This window comes from Ahaetulla prasina, chromosome 9 (genome assembly GCF_028640845.1).
Source record: "Ahaetulla prasina isolate Xishuangbanna chromosome 9, ASM2864084v1, whole genome shotgun sequence".
Lineage (NCBI taxonomy): Eukaryota > Metazoa > Chordata > Lepidosauria > Squamata > Colubridae > Ahaetulla > Ahaetulla prasina.
The window spans coordinates 11,683,928-11,704,800 of record NC_080547.1 but is presented as its reverse complement, the minus strand read 5'-3'; the positions used below and the strand labels follow the sequence as shown (position 1 = coordinate 11,704,800).

General features: G+C 46.6%; 1 protein-coding gene across 2 annotated transcripts; it reads left to right on the top strand.

Moving 5' to 3' along the window:
* Window positions 1-584: 584 nt before the first annotated feature.
* Window positions 585-15,224, top strand: THY1 (Thy-1 cell surface antigen). Of its 2 annotated transcripts, none has more exons than XM_058194538.1 (4): window positions 585-675; window positions 11,435-11,562; window positions 12,900-13,238; window positions 15,087-15,224. In XM_058194538.1, the coding sequence occupies exons 2-4, from the start codon at window positions 11,523-11,525 to the stop codon at window positions 15,197-15,199; spliced, it is 492 nt and encodes a 163-aa protein (XP_058050521.1). In that variant the 5' UTR covers window positions 585-675; window positions 11,435-11,522; the 3' UTR covers window positions 15,200-15,224. The 2 variants fall into 2 exon arrangements, with proteins under 2 accessions (XP_058050521.1, XP_058050520.1); XM_058194537.1 differs by lacking the exon at window positions 585-675 and adding an exon at window positions 9,412-9,549.
* Window positions 15,225-20,873: the final 5,649 nt, after the last annotated feature.

The window sequence follows — 20,873 nt, the reverse complement described above, 5'->3', positions numbered from 1 at the left end:
TTTGTTCAGGGCATTTTGAAAAATCATCGTTAAAAAAAACCGGTTAAGACCCATGGAACATTACAAACTTTTCTTCTTCAATAAACAGGTCAAGACGCAACTTAAGTTGCCGTGACTTAAGAAAAGGCATTGCATGGATTATTACACAATTTACCAAAACCATGATAAAAACATTCCAATATATTTAAAGACAGCATGCTTAGTCTCTCTGAATCTAAAGAGACATATGGTCTCGAAAAGTGCTAATTCATTATTCATGCTAACAAGGATAAATGTCAAAACATTAAACGCACGCACAACGTTTTGTTGCTGTTCGGTTACATTCATTCAAATTCTGTTTCTTCGCAGATTGCCAAGCATTGAAAATGTTCACTTGAGTAAATAGTTTTAACTCCAGGAAAGTTATTTAGAAAGGACATTTTGTTTCAGAAGTAATTGGCTTAAAAATGCCTCTGATGTCTGTGCAATTTTATTAGGGACTGAAATATTACAACAAAAACTCAAAAAGATATATTAAGAACAAACACAGCTTCCTTCGGTCAATTTGATGGAGACCAGATGCACTGAAATCATTGTTAAAGGGTGAGAAGGAAAAAAACAACTATGATGTGAGTGGAAATTTTGCATCCTGAAAATGTGAATGTCCCTCAATATCTTTTGACCTTCAGCCACAAGGTATGTGTAAAGATCAGAAAACACTATGAAAAGCCCTTTGTGATGTCTTCTTTTGGCTGAAGAAGATCTTCAGAGCCTCTGAAGACCTTCTGAACTTCTGAAGAAGATCTTCTGAGCTTCTGAAGAAGATCTTCTGAGCTTCTGAAGAAGATCTTCTGAGCTTCTGAAGAAGATCTTCTGAGCTTCTGAAGAAGATCTTCTGAAGAATTCTGGAACCTGGGCTGGAACTATGCCAGGTCTGGTGGACTTCATGTTTCTTCACTTGAGGTTTCAGTCCTTCAGGGTCTGTCCTCCCTTTTTCACTCACTCCAGACAAGTGTGGTTGTTGACATTTGCCTGAGCTGAAACATCATACAGCTGATGTCTCAGTGGGCCCAACACAGTCCAGAAGCCAAGGAGAGCAGGCTACAAAGTTTCCAAGACTTTGAAGAACCTCATAGCATCTTAAAGATCTCATCTGTTTTCTCGGATGAAGGTCTACAACATCTTTCAGGTACCTCCCATCTCTTGATTATTATTAGAAAAATTTTTATCACTACCAGTTTGCCCGAATTGGAGTAAACCAGTAGCATTTCACCCCTGGCCTTAAGCCATTCCTTCCCTTAAGAATGCTGGGCAGCTTCTAAAATTGCTATCAATGCCTTCTCAATTATTTTAAAAAATGACTAGAAGGAGAAAAGAAAGCGTAAAACACAATCATGGTGTATATAACAAGAAAATCCAATACGAAATTCAGTTCTAATTGGAAATCAGTCCGAGGCCATGATTTATTCTACGGGTTTGTGCTGTACCCCAAATTTAGATTTTTCTACATACAGTATGTGAAGTCAATATCTCACTTTTACGGATAATTAGATTTTCAGTGCTGATTTAATTCATTATAGTTCATAATTTCAGTGAGTGATTTATACTGTGATAATCAGGTGTCTTTAGTTTAAAGCGTAATAGCAGGTTTCGAGGGGTGTTTTTTTCTTCATAAAGTTATACAATTTATATAATTAATGCTCTATTGGAAAATTGTAATGTTTATGACATTTGCAACCCCTTTTTACTATTCACAATTCACTATTTGCATTCCATCCTTTAATTCTTTTCTCTTTTTTTTTTTACATATCTACTATTTCTTCTTTGTTAGAGTCACTATTTTAAATGATTAATGGTATTATTATATGATGGTGACAATTGTCCCCGAAATCATCCAGATGTTTAAACTGCAATTCAGATTTTTTTTCCACCTATGGAGCCCATCCCAAGGACTTCAGATGGGCAGGTATTCCTCTTTGATGGGTGTTAGAAGTATCCTTGCAGGATGTAAGCTGTTCCAAGCAAAGTTACCTTTTGCAATTGACTGATTTTGTCAACCGTTACGGGGTTCAAGTGGTACTCTCGATTCCAAACCATTGGTTTAACACAGTGGTTCTCAACCTTTATAGTGCTACGACCCCTTTAATACAATTCCCCACGATGTGGCGACCCCAACCATAAAATTATTTTCGTTTTGAATTTATCGCGCCTGAAGCCGTATTGGCTAGCGATCTGAACTGCTTGCGATTGCCTTGAGGACGGAGGCATTAAAGCGGAGACTCCTCCCCTATTAAGTTTATCGCACCTGAAGCCAGATTAGGCTAGCGATTGGGAGCGATTGCAGCTGGCTTGAGAGGGAGACGTCAGAGCAAAGATTTCTCTCTTTTTTAATTCATCGCGCCTGAAGCCGAATTCGGCTAGCGATTTGAAGAGCCTGCAGCTGGCTTGTGGAGTCAACCATTGGAGCGCGATTCTTCCACTCGCAAGTATACTTCCCATATTTCCGATGGTCTTAGGCGACCCCTGGCAAATCGTCATTCGACCCCCAACGGGGTTCCGACCCACAGGTTGAAAACCGCTGGTTAACATCAGCCACTTTAAAACCACTGCTTTCACTTAATTACCTACAGGAATCGACCCTCCCTCCAGAGATTAAAATATTCTTTATTCTTAATATTAAAAAGAGGCAGGATAGACTATTTCACACACACTCCATAAAAATGGCAGAAAGCAGCCCCAGAAGTGATGAAATCCAAATTTTTTTACTACCGGTTCTGTGGGCGTGGCTTGGTGGGTGTGGCTTGGTGGGCATGGCAGGGGAAGAATATTGCAAAATCTCCATTCCCACCCCACTCTGGGACCAGCCAGAGGTGATATTTGCCAGCTCTCCGTACTACTCAAAATTTCCACTACCGGTTCTCCGTACTACCCAGAATTTCCACTACCGGTTCTCTGTACTAACCAAAATTTCCATTACTGGTTCTCCGTACTACTCAAAATTTCCACTACCGGTTCTCCGTACTACTCAAAATTTCCACTACCGGTTCTCCATACTACTCAAAATTTCCACTACCGGTTCTCCATACTACTCAAAATTTCCACTACCGGTTCTCCATACTACCCAAAATTTCCACTACCGGTTCTCTGTACTAACCAAAATTTCCACTACCGGTTCTCCGTACTACTCAAAATTTCCACTACCGGTTCTCCGTACTACCCAAAATTTCCACTACCAGTTCTCCGTACTACCCAAAATTTCCACTACCGGTTCTCCGTATTACTCAAAATTTCCACTACCGGTTCTCCGTACTACTCAAAATTTCCACTACTGGTTCTCCGTACTACCCAAAATTTCCACTACCGGTTCTCTGTACTAACCAAAATTTCCACTACTGGTTCTTCGTACTAACCAAAATTTCCACTACCGGTTCTCCGTACTACCCAAAATTTCCACTACCAGTTCTCCGTACTACCCAAAATTTCCACTACTGGTTCTCCAGAACCTGTCAGAACCTGCTGGATTTCAGCCCTGAGCCCCAGTCTCCCTGCCATTGGAAAACAGCCTCAATCATAAGCTTGAAGAGGTTCGTTTTCTTGGAGTGGAGATTTTTTATCCATTCAGAAAGACTGGGCCAATCTATAAGCAAAGAGACTCCAAATAAGCAACATAAATAGGCAAACCAAAGCTGACAAGATTAGCTCAGACAAACACCTAGGATTTGCATTTCCGCTTTTGCCTGTGGAGCCATGACCCCCTCGATGACCCCATAGGAATCTGGCAACAGCCGTTAAAATATTAAAGGACACATTCTTACACAGGAACGGGGATCTCAATCACAAAGCCCCCCCCCAAAGAATATATAAAAGCCCATCTCTCTCAATCCCATGTTGTCAGCCACCCCAGAAACATGGTGCTGTCACGGAAGTTTCTGGCTACCAAATAAATAAGAGACCTCCTTTCCAAAATGCAGCCTGCTTCAATTTTTTCCCCCAGCATCTTTCTCCCAGCTTGGAACCGGACCAAGTTTTTCTTCCAAAATAACAATGCCAAAAAAAAAAAAAAAAAAGTGTCATAAAATTGGACTGGTCACACGATTGATTTATTTTATGACTCTCGTGACCATGACGGATAGACACCATTACGGTCGTAAGTCGAGGTCTACCTCTTCTATCCCATCTCCCATCTTATTTCATAAGATGAAATAAAAACCTACTTATTTCGTCTTGCTGGACTCGCTTAAATTTTAAATTATCAAATTGATTTTATGGGTTTTAAATTTTTTGTAAATTTTAGAGGGTAATATTTTATCTATAACTAGCCATATCAAATAGGTTTTTTAAGGGTTGTTTTTAGTTTTGTATTGTTGTTTTCTTTCTGTATTTTATTCCTGGCTGTACACCGCCCTGAGTCCTTCGGGAGAAGGGCGGTCTATAAATAAAAATATTCTATTTTATTCTATTCTATTCTAATATATATATATATATTTTAAAAAGAGATGGGGCTGCTTTTCCCTAAAGCGGCCACTAGATGTCAGATGTGCCCTACAAATGACCTTGCCTCTCAACCGACTCCTTTTCGTTTGTTTCTCTCTCTCTCTCTCTCTCTCTCTTCACCTGCTGCTGGAAATTGCCAATTCTGTAGCCAGGACAAAACACAGTGGCAACAAACAAACAAACAAACAAAAACCCTGGCGATGAGTCTGGTAGTCCATTTTCCAACCCCCCCCCCAAAAAAAAATTGACCCAGAGGCATCTACTCACAAACTGCAGCTCACAAAAACTTATGCCCTTCAATCAAATTGCTTAGTCAGAAAAGAGGCAACTAGATTCCTGGGTTGCTGGGGCAGGGGGGGGGTTTGCTACTTTTCAGAACTGAGCCATTCTCCAGGCTGGCATTTGCCCCTGCAAGACAAAGACCCAGAGGTGCTATTCAGCTGGTTCAGACCGGTTCAGACCGGTTCGCCCAAACCGATAGCGGAGATTGCAGGTGGGCCCGGCCAGTGGTGAAATCCAATTTTTTTTACTACCGGTTCTGTGGCTGTGGCTCGGTGGGCATGGTGTGGCTTGATGGGCATGGCAGATGAAGGATATTGTAAAATCTCCATTCCCACCCCACTCCTGGGGGAAGGATACTGCAAAATCCCCATTCCCTTCCCACTCCTGGGGGAAGGATACTGCAAAATCCCCATTCCCTCCCCACTCCTGGGGGAAGCATACTGCAAAATCCCCATTCCCTCCCCACTCCTGGGGGAAGGATACTGCAAAATCTCCATTCCCTTCCCACTCCTGGGGGAAGGATATTGCAAAATCTCCATTCCCTCCCCAACTCCTGGGGGAAGGATACTGCAAAATCCCCATTCCCTCCCCACTCCTGGGGGAAGGATACTGCAAAATCCCCATTCCCTCCCCACTCCTGGGGGAAGGTTACTGCAAAATCCCCATTCCCTCCCCACTCCAGGGGGAAGGATATTGCAAAATCTCCATTCCTATCCCACTCCTGGGGAAATTATATTGCAAAATCCCCATTCCCTCCCCACTCTGGGGCCAGCCAGAGATGCTATTTGCTGGTTCTCTGGACTGCTCAAAATTTCCGCGACCGGTTCTCCAGAACCTGCTGGATTTCACCCCTGGGCCCGGCCACCCACCCTTTCGCCCCTCACCCTGGCTCTATGCCATCCTATTTAAGCACATCTTTGAGGCTGGGCGCAAAAGTGGAAGGCGCATGAGAGCAAAGTACATGCACGGAAGGCCAGGTGCCTGTGCAGAAGGGAAGTGCGCGTGGACGGAAGGCAGGCAGATGTTGCGGCGAACCAGTGGTAACCAAATGTGAAACCCAGCCGTGCTGGAGACATAAGCGGCCCCCCGCTTCCAGAAATAGGCAAGACCAGAGAACCATGTGGGGCAGCTTGCCATGCATTGCTTGAAATCCACTTTCCGGTGCCACAAGTAAAGTTTAGATAAACCATAAAGCACTGAACTGATTCCAGTCCTTTGGCTTGCCTAGATCCTTGGCAAACCTATTTTATTTTTATTTGTTAAAATGCAAATAGGACAAGGGATGAGTCGGAGCCTTTGCCTTCCATTAAATGTTGTGCACAGTCACTCATGCACTCGTTACCTCTCGTTTGGATTATTGTAATGCTCTCTACATGGGGCTCCCCTTGAGGTGCACCCGGAGGCTTCAGTTAGTCCAGAATGCAGCTGCGCGGGTGATAGAGGGAGCTTCACGTAGCTCCCACGTAACACCGCTCCTGCGCAGACTGCACTGGCTGCCTGTGGTCTTTCGGGTGCACTTCAAGGTTCTGGTTACTACCTTTAAAGCGCTCCATGGCTTAGGGCCTGGGTACTTACGGGACCACCTACTGTTACCTCATGCCTCCCACCCACCCGTACGCTCACACAGAGAGGGACTTCTCAGGGTGCCGTCCGCCAAGCAATGTCGGCTGGCGGCCCCCAGGGGAAGATCCTTCTCTGTGCGGGCTTCTACCCTCTGGAACGAGCTTCCCCCGGGTTTACGTCAAATACCTGACCTTCGGACCTTCCGCCGCGAATTAAAAACACATTTATTTATTCGCGTGGGGCTGGCTTAAATTTTATTGGTTTTAAATTTTTATTATTAATTTTTAGTGGGTTTTAGTTTTTATGTTTCCAAAGTTTTAGGCCAATTATGTAATAAGTTTTTTAATTTGTATTTTAATTGTATATTACATTGTTTGTTTTACCTTGGCTGTACACCGCCCTGAGTCCTTCGGGAGAAGGGCGGTATAAAAATTGAATAAATAATAATAATAATAAAAAAAATAATGTTAGCACATTTTCTGAGATGACATTCCATAAAAGGCGCCGTTTCCTTTCCTTGGAGAGATGCCCCAGTTTGTCCTACCCACTTGGCACTTCCTGATCAGCCTCTAAAATAACAACTCTGTCTGGGCAGGATGCCAGGAGCCACTCCCAGTTCTTAAAACTTCTCCATCTTCTGGGAAAGGAATTGGCTTCTGATTTTAATCAGGCAAATTACTTCCAGGCCAGCCTTGACTCTGAGGACAAAAAGAGCTGGAAGGGACCTTGGTGGTCTTCTAGTCCAGGGGTCTCCAACCTTGGTCCCTTTAAGACTTGTGGACTTCAACTCCCAGAGTTCCTCAGCCAGCTTTGCTTTGCTGGCTGAGGGACTCTGGGAGTTGAAGTCCACAAGTCTTAAAGGGACCAAGGTCGGAGACCCCTGGACTAGAAGACCTCCAAGCTTTGCTGGCTGAGGGACTCTGGGAGTTGAAGTCCACAAGTCTTAAAGGGACCAAGGTCGGAGACCCCTGGACTAGTACAACCTCCTGCTCAAGCAGGAAACCCTAGACAAGGGGTGAAATGTAAAATTTGTTACTACCAGTTCTGTGGGCGTGGCTTGCTGGTGGTGGGGTTAATGTAACTGGATGGGTGTGGCCAACTTTTTTTTTTTTTTACTTTTAAAAGCATTTTTTCTACTACCTCTTTGGCCAAAGAGGTAGTAGAAAAAATGCTTTTAAAAGGCTCTGATGATCCCAGCTGCAATCATCAGGGTTTTTTTTTTAACTTTTAAAAGCATGTTTTGTTTTGTTTTTTGGCCAAAGATTGGAGCATATGATCGACTGAGGATGAGGGGATGGTTTGGGGGGGGTTTGATTTACTGAGGGAAAACTCGGACCTCTCAGATTGGGTTTTCCCAGATGTGCCAGTTTACCCATCCTAGTAAATAGAAGTTTGAAAGATGCTTGCTTCGGAGTTTTTACCTGGAGTTGGGTGTTGTTGTTGTTTTTATGGAACGCTGACATTTATTCTATTTAACTGTGACAACTATCCCTTGCTTCTTGTCCTGTCTTCTGGTGCTTTGGAGAATAGGTTGACCCCCCCCCCCCCGCTTCCCCTCTTCTTTGTGGCAGCCTCTCAAATACTGGGATATTACTATCATGTCTCCCCTAGTTTTTCTTTTCTCTAGGCACCGCCTGTTGGAAGGATGCATCCAGCTAATTCAAGCTTAGTTAGCAAAGACCCAAAGGCGCTTTTTTTCAGGAGGCAACTGGACTTTCTTGTTTTGTCTTTGAAGATGTTTCACTTCTCATCCAAGAAACTTCTCCAGCTCTGACGGGATGGTGGGGAATGGAAGGATTACTATCTTGTCAGAGCTGAAGAAGCTTCTCGGATGAGAAGCGAAACGGCTCCAAAGAAAACACAAGGAAGTTCAGTTGCCTCTTGAAAAAAGTACCTGTGGGACAACCAGGACCTAGAGAACTGGGAATCCCCATAGACTTCCCTTTCTTTCTTTCTTCCTTCTTTCCTCCCACTCTCCCTTCCTTCCTTCCTTCCTTCCTTCCCTCCCTCTTTTCCTTCCTTCCTTCCTTCCTTCCTTCCTTCCTTCCTTCCTTCCCTCCCTCCCTCTTTTCCTTCATTCCTTCCCCACCATCCAGTCAGAGCTAAAGAAGCTTCTTGGATGAGAAGTGAAACATCTTCAAAGAAAAGTCAGAAAGTCCACTTGCCTCTTGAAAAAGCACATTTGGGACAACCAGGACCTGAAGGACTGAGAACCTCCATAGACCAACCTTCCTTCCTTTCTTCCTTCCTTCCTCCCTCCCTTCCCTCCCTCTATTCTTCCCTTCCTTCCTTCCTTCCTTCCTTCCTTCCTTCCTTCCTTCCTTCCTTCCTTCCCTCTTCTCTTTTTCACTTCCTGAGGACACAGATAAACCTCCCAAGTGGCCTCAAGGACCTTCTAAAAGGATGCAAACGACCAGCTGTCTGCAAGGAGTATCAATCCTTCCATTCCCCACCATCCTGTCAGAGCTGAAGAAGCTTCTTGGATGAGAAGCGAAACGTCTTCAAAAGAAAAACCAAGAAAGTCCAGTTGTCTCTTGAAAAAAGCACCTTTGGAACAACCATGACCTGGAGGACTGAGAATCTCTACAGACTCTTCTTAGCAAATCGTGGTTTACTGTAAGCCCAGTCCCTTCTTTCTGCCGGAAGAGCTCCCCCACCCACCCCACCCACCCCCCCTCCTCAACTCCAGCTGACGGGCCAGGCTGGGCAATTAGACAGCAATCCTGCTGCTTGCCAAGTCAGCCCTGCTTGGCAAGAAGCCCGGATCCGTTCCTGGAGGGGCTGCTACTGCAGGTGTGAAAATGCCCAGTCAGAGATGACGTTTCCTGCCTCCCACCCAGGAGAAAAACGGGTCTCTCCTAGTGGCACGAAGCCCCCAGATCCTCAACTGCTCGCCCCCTCCGCCGACCCGCCCCCCACCGCCCTGAGAAGGAGCTCTGCGGGCATCTTCCAGACCGCCCTGAATCGCATCAGCTCCCGAACACCTAAGTCGCCCTTGCAAAGCTATCTAAGACGCGCCCCCAACACTCTGCCTTGGCGCACGCGCAGAACCCTCACCCCCCCCCCCCCGGCTGCTGCAGGCTCTCCGCCTGGGTACCGCAGAGGCGGGGAGGGCTATGCGAAGAGGCGGGGCCCGTTGGGAAGCCCACCCCTTCGCAGAGGCGCCTAGTGCAGCCGACCCAGCCTGCGCCAGACGGGGAGAGCGGCTCTGGCGCCCGGACGTGGCTGCAGGTAACGGGGCGCGCGGCTGTAGGGAGGGGGAAGCGGAGCCTCGGGGTGCAACAGGCAGGCAGGCAGCCTCGGCTTCTCGGCATCTCTTTTTAAGCAGAGGAGGGGGCGCAACGAAGAAAAGGGGCGCAGACGGAGGCGGGCATCCTTCCCGCTGCAGAGCCAGCCGGTGCGTAACTGGCTAGCAAGTGCGCACCCCAGCCCATCCCGAGCAGGCGAGGCACCCCCAACCCGGCGCCCCCCGGGAGTGGCCAGACGGGATGGAGAGACTCCAGGCTCCATCCTCCCCAGCCGACCAACCTCCGCTTTTACGGACGAGGAGAGTGGCAGCCATCAAACGTGGGGCGGCGGGGAGAGAGAACGTCTGGGAAGCCAGTCGGGGCGAAGGATGCTGGAGAAGGGGCGAGGAGAAGCGCAAAGAGCCGGGCTGGGCGAAGGAGGTTGGCTTGGCTCTCTTCTCCCCCCCGAGGGGCTTTCGGGGCCTCCCTCTCCCCCATGTAGATCTCTCCACCTGGAGGGCCGCCCCTTCAGTCCCAACACGCGAGTGGGAAAGCGTCGGAAAGCGAGAGGGGCCGTGGAGGCGGACCGGAGCTGTCCAGGGTGATGGAGCTGCGGGTGGAGGGTGGGACCCTTCCAGACGGCGGGCGCTCAGGCGGGGAAGGGGGACGCGAGAGACCCCGGGAGGAAGAGGGAAGCGGAGGGAGTGTCGGGCCCAGGCGAGGCGAGGGGCTGCTGCAGGGCGGATCCCGGCCGGGTCCGGCGGCGAGAGGGTCACTTTGCGCAAAGCAGACAATTGCCGCAGCGCGACGGCGCCGGGATGCCGGGCTCCTTCCTGGCCTGGGCTGGTCCGGACAGTGCAAAGCGCGCACGTGCAGCTCCGCCCGGGAATGCCGCAGGATCCGCCGCGTTGCGCTGCGCTGCGCTGCGCCGACGGGGCTTTGACCTAGAGACCGCGCAGGCTGCCATGTCCCCTTTAAGGTCGGCCTAGATGGGCTCAAAACGGGGGGGGAGGGACACTCCCCCATAGGGACCCTTCGACGATGAGGAGGGGAAGAAGAGCGAGCCTGGGTCTGCAGGAGAAGCTCCCTCGCCCGAGGCCGTCGGTCCCGCCTCCCCCTGATAAGACGGGAGTGAGAGGGGCGCAACCACGTGCCCCCTTCTCTACCCCAGCCAGACCCCTTGATCCCAGCCTCTGCTGCTAAGAACGACCAGATCCCGAACTGGGATGCAGCTGCGGGCATCAAAACCTTGGCTTTTTCACTGCCAGTAACCACAAATCACAGGGAAAATTCAGGAGTTTTTTCCTCCTGGGATAGATTTTTGGACGAGCCCAGATTCTCTTTCGCCAGGTTTCCATTGTAATTGTTTCCCCCTTCGTATTTCCTAAATATCTGAATTTTCTAAGATCTGCAATTTGTTTCCAGTCTTCTTCTTCTCCACAGCTTCTCCCTGCCCCCCCCTCCCTCTCTCTCCCCGGGGGTGGGGGGGGGGACATTGCCAGAAATTCAGATTGGTGAAGGAGCAGGTGGGCATCCTCCCAGCTCCCCAATTCCTAGAATTCATTCCTGGGGCTGATTTATTTTATTTTATTTTTTGGAACAGCAGGAGATCATAAAATTCTTCTGCGACTTCCGAGTCGGGCTTGTGAGTCACCTTCCTTTCCTCTTCCACGAGTGGCTGGCTGCCTGGCATGATGCCCAGCCAGAACTGCAGAAAAGAGAATTTTAGAAGCCTGAAATAAGAGGTGGGGGGAAAAACAGCATCTTCGGGGGACGGGCAATGCCATCCGACCATTGTTGTAAAAGCTGCTTTGGCGTTCTGAAAAAACACAAAAAAAAAACAATTCTGCACCTCTGCCTCCTTAACTATATGCTGTTTCTGTTCCTAGATTTCGCTCCAGAGACGCTGCTGTGTGCCAGGTGACACACCACACACACAAACACACACACATACCCCGAAGTCACCCGCCCAGGAAGATGCTGAGATCAACCCTCAACCTGGCTCTGCTTTTGGCAGGTAATAGGCGACACTGCCAGGTGCTGCCACCTGGTGGCCCCAGGAAGCAACTGTCTGGACCAAGCGTGCCCAATTCCCAAAAATGACCTTTCTAAGCACTACGGTCATTCGCTTCTCTCTCCGTTTTGAACACCTGGTGCAGGTAGTCCTCGACTTAAGTTCACAACGGAGCCCCAGATTTCTTCCGTCGTTAAGCCAGGTGGCTTTTAAGTGAGTTTCGCCCTCGTTTTACAGCCCTGTGCAGAGCTGCCCTTTAAAAAAAAAAATGAAACCTCTGGATTTTCTATTTGCATGGAAATTAAGTTTGTTAGGAAATCTGCCCTCGGTCAGGGAAGGGTTTTTGATCTGCACATGATTTTGGCTCTTTGAAGCAGAGAAAGCTGTGTCATGTCCTCTGTTTAGGTGATTGGAGGTCCGCACGAACGTGTACAGGTGTCCCTCTCCCTTCTAAGAGTAATGAGGAAACCGCTCTTAATTTGTTAAACTCTTTAATTTACCATTGGGATGAGCAGGCAATTATTTTTAATGGGAGCTGTGGATTGCTTTAATGTATGACCTCATTTAACCAAGGTTGCCTCTGATTTCTTTTAATCAAATTCTTAAAAGGGGCTTTAACAGATGCAGATATGGTGGGGCCCTTGGTGCTACCCTGCGCTTGGTTCTTTTCTTGCAGATGTGTCCTGACCCAAGTAAGTAATGCCTTCATTCTTGATGCCATTATCTAGTTGGGTCATGAAATGTCTACAAGAAAACAACCAAGCTCAGAGAGTACCAAGCATCCCACATATCTGAGCTACAGATATTCTCTTCTCTTGGGACTTCATTGCTAACCAGATGTTGGTCCATCCTTAGTTAAAGTTGTTTTGACACTTAGATCTAGTCAAAGGGTTGATTAACCAGTGGTTGAGTTCAATGTTGCATTCAGCCTACCACTCACTCAGCCCAAGGTGAAGACATGATTTCTGACTAGTTTAATGAAAAGAAGGACCAGAGGTAGCAGTGATAGCAGTGTCCCAATATCTAAGGGGCTGCCCCAAAGAAGAGGGGGGTCAACAACATGAAGGCAGGACAAGAAGCAACGGGTGGAAACTAATCAAGGAGAGAAGCAACTTGGAACTAAGGAGAAATTTCCTGACAGTTAGAACAATTCATCAGTGGAACAACTTGCCTCCAGAAGTTGTGAATGCTCCAACACTGGAAGTTTTTAAGAAGATGTTGGATAACCATTTCTCTGAAGTGGTGTAGGGTTTTCCTGCCTAAGCAGGGGGTTGGACTAGAAGACCTCCAAGGTCCCTTCCAACTCTGTTACTCTGTTATTCTTTTATTTCCTTCCTTAGTGCTCCAAGTCAGCCATGGCCAACGGATCAAAAGACTAACCGCTTGCTTGACCGATCAAACCCTGCGGATAGACTGTGCCTACGAACGGAAAACCACCAACCCTCTATCCTACGAATTCCGCCTGTCCAAAGACGCTACCGAGGGAGCAGTTGTGGCCGGCAACTTCAAAGTAGCAAGTGCTCCCTACAAGCCTCGCACCAACGTCACTACCACCAACAACCTCGTGTGCCTGTATCTCAATGGCTTCAGCACCAGCGATGAGGGCGTCTACACCTGCAAGTTGAAGATCACTGGCGATTATGAAGACAATCAGTCCAGGAACATCTCGGTAGTCAAAGGTAAGGAGAGGTCAGGCGGGAAAGACCAGGTCCGTATGTGAAGGTCCAATGAAACAGATTTATTGCTAAACAGTTTATGCAGAGGAGGAATCTTCTCGACTAACATGCTTGGAGTTAGATAAAGGTCAACCGAATTCAAGGGAGGTTGGGCTTAATTGTTGAGACTTAGATGTTGAGACTCTAGAAAGAGTGCAGAGAAGAGCAACCAAGATGATTTTAGGAGACTGGAGGCTAAAACATACGATGAGCGGTTGCAGGAACTGGGCCTGGCTAGTCTAGTGAAGAGAAGGATCAGGGGAGACAAGATAGCCATTTTCCAATACTTGTGGGGCTGCTACAGAGAGGAGGGGGGGGTCAAGCTATTTTCCAAAGCACCTGAAGGCCAGACAAGGAATAAAATGGATGAAAACTGAACAAGGAGAGATTCAACCTGGAAATTTTCTGACAGTGGGAGCAATCAACCGATGGAACAGAAGTTGCCTTTGGAAGTTATGGGAGCTTCATCATTGGAGGCTTTCAAGAAGAGACTGGACTGCCATCTGTCAGAAATGGTGTAGGGTCTCCTGCTTGGGCAGGTTGTTGGACTAGATGGCCTACAAGGTCCCTTCCAACTGTGTTAATCTAATCTAATGTAATCTAATCTAATCTAATCTAGTTCACTCGTGACCATGCAGAGATACTAGGCTGATGTCTCTTTTCACTCTGCCCTCAAGTTCTGCCATTGCTTCTCTTGCAGCAGAGGGAAGAGAGCCCCAGGCATGCAGGGTTAGGATAGACTATATCTTTCTAGAGGCCAGGAGGTGGGTGGAAGTTACAGGAAGGTTTGAATCAGATAGTAGGAGAAACGTCTGGGAGAAAGAATGGACACTGAAGACAGGTGACCCAGGAGGAAATGGACTCTCCTTGGATGGATGGTCAAGGTAGAAAGACTAGGCAATTGCCAAAGGGAAAACCACAACCGCACCAATATGGACCGAGCAAGCTATGGTGTGTAAACCAGGGGTGAAATTAAAAAAATTCCCCTACCAGTTCTGTGGGCGTGGCTTGTTGGGGGGAGGTCATGTGACTGGGTGGGCGTAGCCAACTCGACATCACTCGCATGGAGGGGCTCCTCACCGGCCCCTCCCCTCCCAGCCACTCCTTGTCCTGAATGGCAGGAAAATGAGGAGGGGAATATTCCTGCCTTTGAGGAATGGATGACAGGCAGGAAAATCCCCTTCCTCATTTTCCTGCCTTTCATAAAAACGGCTCTATTCCAGCTGCTCCCCCCTCCCCGTCCCCCTTCCTCCTGGGGACTACCTTAAAGGGACAGGCTGCAGCAGCTCCATTCTGAATGGAGGGAGAAAAGTTAGCATTCTCTCTGCTGCATTTAATATTGAATTCTGTGGAATATCGAGCAGCCGGAAGAAGTGAGACCAAGGAGGGGTAATTTACTACCAGTTCGGCAAACTGATGCCCATCGTCCCTAACGGTTCGCCCAAACTGGTAGGATTTCACCCCGATGTAAACAGGGAGTAAACCCCACACTCATTGCACAGATAATGTTACCTGTAGGTGGTCCTCAAACTGAGCCAGAAATTACCGGTAAGTCACGTCAATCATTAAGAGCCTCATGTGCCTGAACCGATTTTTTTTGTTGACGTTTTTTGCAGCCGTCATAAAACGGCTTTCCTCAAAAGTGTTCCATCCCAGGAGGTTTTCAGGAAGAGACCGCGGTGGCAACCCTTTGTCTGGAAGGGTCGTAGGGTCTCCTGCTTGAGCGGGGTGAGGGGAGGTTGGACTAGAAGACCTCCAAGGGCCCCCCCCTTCCGACTCGCTGACCTCTCTTCTATCCTCTCCCTTTGACAGCCCATTTGGCGAAATGCGCCGGGATCAGCGTCTTCATCCAGAACACCTCCTGGCTTCTCCTGCTGCTCCTGTCGCTCCCCTTGCTGCAAGCGGTGGATTTTGTGTCGCTCTGAAGGGAGAAGAAAACCAGCGAGTGGGGAGAGGGGCACCGGGTGGTGGGGTGGGGTGGGGTGGGAACAGGAAGGAAGGAAGAAGGGCCTGTCACACAAGCCTAAACCCATCTGGGGAACGTGGGCCTCTTCCTGATAGTTTTGGAAAGCGGGAAGCGGTGTGGACCATGGATTTGAGCCGGAAGGCTGAAGGGTTTTCTCTTAATCTTCTCTTTCTCTCTCTCTCTCTCTCTGTCTCTCTCTCTTTCTCTCTCTCTCTCTTTAGCCACATAGCTGCTGGGAGTGACTGATTTGCGCTTAGACCCAATCTTATTGTGCCGTAACGTGGAAGCAACGCATTGCAGGGGTTGGGGAAACGGGAGCATGACTACATAGCCCCTCGCCTTCCCTTCTTTCCCTCCCTCCCTCTGCTTTCACCATCCCGCTTTCTCGTTCGAGCCTCTTCAACTCTCTTCCCCCCACCCCAAAAAAAATGCAGAGCAATGGCCACCGTTGTTGGGGTTGCTGTATGGGGGGGGGCGTTGCTTTTCCACTTTTCCTCTTCTGGTTTTGTTTTTTTTTCCCCTCTCTGGTCTTTCAAGAACTCTCTGGGTAAGGAGACGCAAAAGAAAAACGGGGCTTCCTAGGAAGTTTGGGGTGCTCCGTTTCTTCTTCTTTTCGTTTTGGGCAAAAGGACCCATGGGGACAGAGGGAGGGTGGTTAGATGGTTCCACTTATGGGGGCCCAAGGGGTTTCTATGAGGGTGGGCTGCCAAGCTGGACAAGAGCAAGAGTCGGAGAATTCTGTCTGGGGCTGCATCAAAGAAGAAACCAGAGTTTGCTCCTTTTTAAAAAAATATAGCTTAAATGCATGCAACGTTTTCCAAACAGAGGTTAAAATTGTGCTGCTGAGCTTGGCAATAAACTCTGCAGTCCAGTTTTGGGCACCTATGCAAGGCCCAGAATTTGGGTGCTCCCGGTTTCTTGCATCCGCTGAGTAGGTTTAATAAAAGGGCAACATCATCATCATCATTGATGACTGTTGTGCTGCTGGACCTCAAGAGGGCAACAAAGCGTGTATGCAGCAAAAGAGGCTCGCAAATGGACTGCAGGAACAGTGGCTTGTGGGTCCAAGCAACCCCAGGGCGCCTGTGACTTGCAGTTAGGTGCCTTTTTCTAGAAAGGGTGGGGCTTTTGTGGTTCCCAGATCTGATCATTTGGGGGGCAGGATGGTTCTGTGACGCAGGGGTGAATCCTGCTTTGGAGGAAGGAAAGTCCACGGTCCAGCTGGATGGCAGAAACCTTATATTGGCAAGGAGGTGATTAAAGTGGTAGCTACTGGATTGTGTGTGTGTGTGAGAGAGAGAGAGAGAGAGAGAGAGAGAGAGAGAGAGAGAGAAAGGAGGGAGGGAGGGAGGGAGGAAGGAAGGAAGGAAGGAAGGAAGGAGAAAAGAAAGAAGGAAGGAAGGAGAAAAAGAAGGAAGGAAAGGAAGGAAGGAAGGAAAGAAAAGAAAGAAAGAGGAAAAATGAAGAAAGGAAAAAAGGAAAGAAGAAAAAGAAGGAAAGAAGGAAGGAAGGAAGGAGAAAAGAAAGGAAAGGAAGGAAGGAAGGAAAGAAAGAAAGAAAGAAAGAAAGAAAGAAAGAAAGAAAGAAAGAAAGAAAGAAAGAAAAAGAATCCTTGTTTTTTGAGAAGAATAACTCAGGTTCTCTCATTTTAGTTTGCCTGGCTCAATCTGGCCTTTTGAGAAGAGCCGTTTATGGTTGGAAGGAAAGTTTGTGCAACCATTTTTCTGAAATGGCAGAGGGTTTCCTGCCTGGGCAGGGGGTTGGACTAGAAGACCTCCAAGGTCCCTTCCGACTCAGTTGTTCTGTTATTCTTTCCGTGTGACCAAAAGGATCATGTGGCTTGCAAGAGGACATCCAAAGGGGTCACCGCTCCCTCACTCTCAAGAAAACTGGTGCCTTCTCAGATTTATTTCTGTTTATTTGTTTGATTTCTACAGCCAGATGCTGGCAAGGCAAGAATTGGTGGCTAATGACTCTCTGACGAAGTGTAATTTCAGCCGTTTCCCTTTGACTTGCATTTCCGGTCACCAAAGTGAAGGGGGCTGAGCAGATTGGCTGCTCTCCAAGAATTTGCAAGAGGATTGTATGAGTCAAGAATGCAAGGTCAAACAAACAGCTCCTAAGCCCGTTCCTGTAAAAAGTAGGGGTGAAATGCTGCTGGTTCGCTCCGGTTCTGCCGAACTGGTAGTGATAAAAACTACCGGTTCAGGCAAACCGGTACTAAAAAAATATTTTAAAAAGTTTTTTTTAAAAAGGTTCCAACGATCACAGCTGTGCCGCATGATCGTTGGAACCTTTTTAATTATTATTACTTTTTTAAGCTTTTTTTTTGCTACCTATTCACCCGAACCGGTAGTAAAAAATGCTTTAAAAAAGTTTTTTTTAAAAAGTTGGCCACGCCCACCCAGTCACATGACCCCACCACCACCACCAAGCCATGCCCACAGAACCGGTAGCAACAAATTTTACATTTCACCATTGGGTACCACGTACGTACCACCTTTGTAGTCCATGATTATAACAAAAGGTAGTGATTTATTTATTTATTTAGCTGCAAAAAGGTTTAACTCAACATGTGTTTATGCATCATTTATATGACCGTCCATCTCTTGGAAAGCATATAAATAGGCTATAATACACCAAGAATGTCCAAATACCAGGAAGATTGGGGCCCTTAAATTTCAAGTTTAATGCCAGGAAAAAATGAAATCAATTATACATCGTATGCGCCATAGGAGACTGATGCTAAGTCTATGATGGGAAGAAAGATAAGATTAACATATGAAGAAGAATTTGGGGGGCCAACATTTAACTCTGTATCAGAGGCCCGAAAAATTGGGCTTAAAAAGTCAAAATTAATTGGATTAAAAGCAAAGCATAGGGGAATATAACATGATATGTTATATTTTGCACGTGGAAAAATAACAACAAAAAAAAATGCTTCCTAAACATTCCTAACTTGCTGTCCCTGTTTTGCTAGGATGTTTGTATGCAAGCCGCTTCGCAGTTTAATTTGGAATGTATTTAAATGGCTGTTTCTCTGTGAGTTAAAATAATTTTTAGCTGTGAGGATCTGGAAAGGCGGAAGGTAGAAGCGACGGGTGAGGTTAAAATGTCCTCCAGAAATTCTGGGCTTGCAAATCGATGTTTCTTCCCTTAAACACCCGACCTGTCTTCATTTATATTCTCTTATATGACGTTGGGCGTAGCAGGTTTTCTGCATTTTTCTCCTTCCTTCAAAATAGTGGAGCCGGAAGAGTTACTGTAGGATAAGATTTCTGAAGGTTGATGGAAAAGCATTGATTCCCTTTGGCAGCGGGAGCGTTGCACAAAGCGATCAGATAATTAAAGTCAGGGGCTTTATTCTTTTAAAACAGGAAATGACCGGCACAAATTTTAGCAACCGGTCTGTGGATAAAAATGGAGGCGTAATATTTAAAATTTGGAAACACCTTCTGTTAAACGTTTCCCCAAACGAAGTGTCACATTGTTAAGGCCAAACCTTTACACAGCAAAGATAATTTAAAAAAAAAAGTTTGCTGTATTTGGGGTCCCTCCTAATGGAGGATAAAAATAATCTGCTTTAAGACAATGTATGTTACTGATTTTTTTTAAAAAAAAAAAAAGGAAGGGAGGGAGGAGAGACAGAGGGAGGGAGGGAAAGAGAGAGAGAGAGAGAGAGAGAGAGAAAGAAAGAAAGAAAGAAAGAAAGAAAGAAAGAAAGAAAGAAAGAAAGAAAGAAAGAAAGAAAGAAAGAAAGAAAGAAAGAAAGAGAAAGGAGGGAGGGAGGGAGGGAGGAAGGAAGACAGGAGGAAGGAAAGAAGACAGAAGGAAGGAAGGAAGGAAGGAAGATGGGAGGAAGGAAAGAAGACAGAAGGAAGGAAGGAAGGAAGGAAGGAAGGAAGGAAGGAAGGAAGGAAGGAAGGAAGGAAGGAAGGAAGGAAGGAAGGGACAAAACCTGCTTTTATCAGATAGGGTACCAAGAAAGATACCAAAAGAAATCGGATGGAAATATTTGTCGCAAATTTTATTCCCAGCCCTTAAAAGGCCTCCTCCATTTTTGGCAAGGTTAAAATTACAGGCAAATTTTAAGTGAAGGGATGGAGGGCGCCCAGGTGGGCACCGGATCAAAGAGGCCAAATGGATGGTTTGTAAAATACGTCATTTTGTTGATTTGATTTGTATAGCCGCCCATCTCAAAACTCTGGAATGTTTTCTCGGATTGCCCTGCCTCTTTCTCCGGCCCTTCCCCACCTGGCCCTCCCTCTCCCCCCCCACACTTCCCCCTTCATCCCTCCCCCATCCGGCTTTTGCTTTCCCATCCGTCTAAGCCAACTGCTTTCTCTTCCTCCCACCTTCAGGATTTTATTGCTCAGGTAACGTCAAACCCTGGTCTCCTCTCTTCTTGGCTCTTCATTTTTCCGGGCAAATTCAGCAGCTCCCAATTAGGAATGCCCTCCCCCCTCCCCCTCCAGAACTGCCCATTCCTCCTGCTTCACCCTCCTCTCCTTCCATGAACATGGGTAGAGTGTTTTTTCCCACCCGCTTCTTGTCAAAGACAACCAAGGGGTGAATGCACCACAATCCGCACAAATAAAATCCTTAGGTTGTAGAATTCCTTTGGCTGGTGTCTTTATTATTATTATTATTATTCCCCCTTATTCTTGGAAGGGTCATTTATTTGTTTGGCTGTTCCTGACTGCAGCTACTTTTTTTTTTTTTAAAGGAGACCATGATGAGCTTCTTTACCGGTTGAAGAATTTTGTTTAAATTATTTTTAAACATTGCTCTCAGGTTTGCTACCAATAAAACATCGGAAGTGTTTGGCTTCCATCAGCACACAAAAGGAAAAATAGAGGGGAAAAGGAAAAGAGCAGCTTTAATAGAATTTTTATTGGCCAAGTGTGATTGGACACACAAGGAATTTGTCTTGGTGCATAGGCTCTCAGTGTACATAGAAGAGAAGAGAAGAGAAGAGAAGAGAAGAGAAGAGAAGAGAAGAGAAGAGAAGAGAAGAGAAGAGAAGAGAAGAGAAGAGAAGAGAAGAGAAGAGAAGTGAAGTGAAGTGAAGTTTTCATTGGCCAAGTGTGATTGGACACACAAGGAATTTGTCTTGGTGCATAGGCTCTCAGTGTACATAGAAGAGAAGAGAAGAGAAGAGAAGAGAAGAGAAGAGAAGAGAAGAGAAGTTTTCATTGGCCAAGAGTGATTGAACACACAAGGAATTTGTCTTGGTGCATAAGCTCTCAGTGTACATAGAATAGAATAGAATAGAATAGAATAGAATAGAATAGAATAGAATAGAATAGAATAGAATAGAATAGAATAGAATAGAATAGAATAGAATAGAATTTTTTATTGGCCAAGTGTGATTGGACACACAAGGAATTTGTCTTGGTGCATATGCTCTCAGTGTACATAAAAGAAAAGATGCGTTCATCAAGGTACAACACTTACAACACTTAATGATAGTCATAGGGTACAAATGTAATACTTAATGATACAACACTTAATGATCGTCATAGGCTACAAATAAGCAATCAGGAAACAATCAATATCAGTATAAATTGTAAGGATACAAGCAACAAAGTTACAGTCGTAAGTGGGAGGAGATGGGTGATGGGAACGATGAA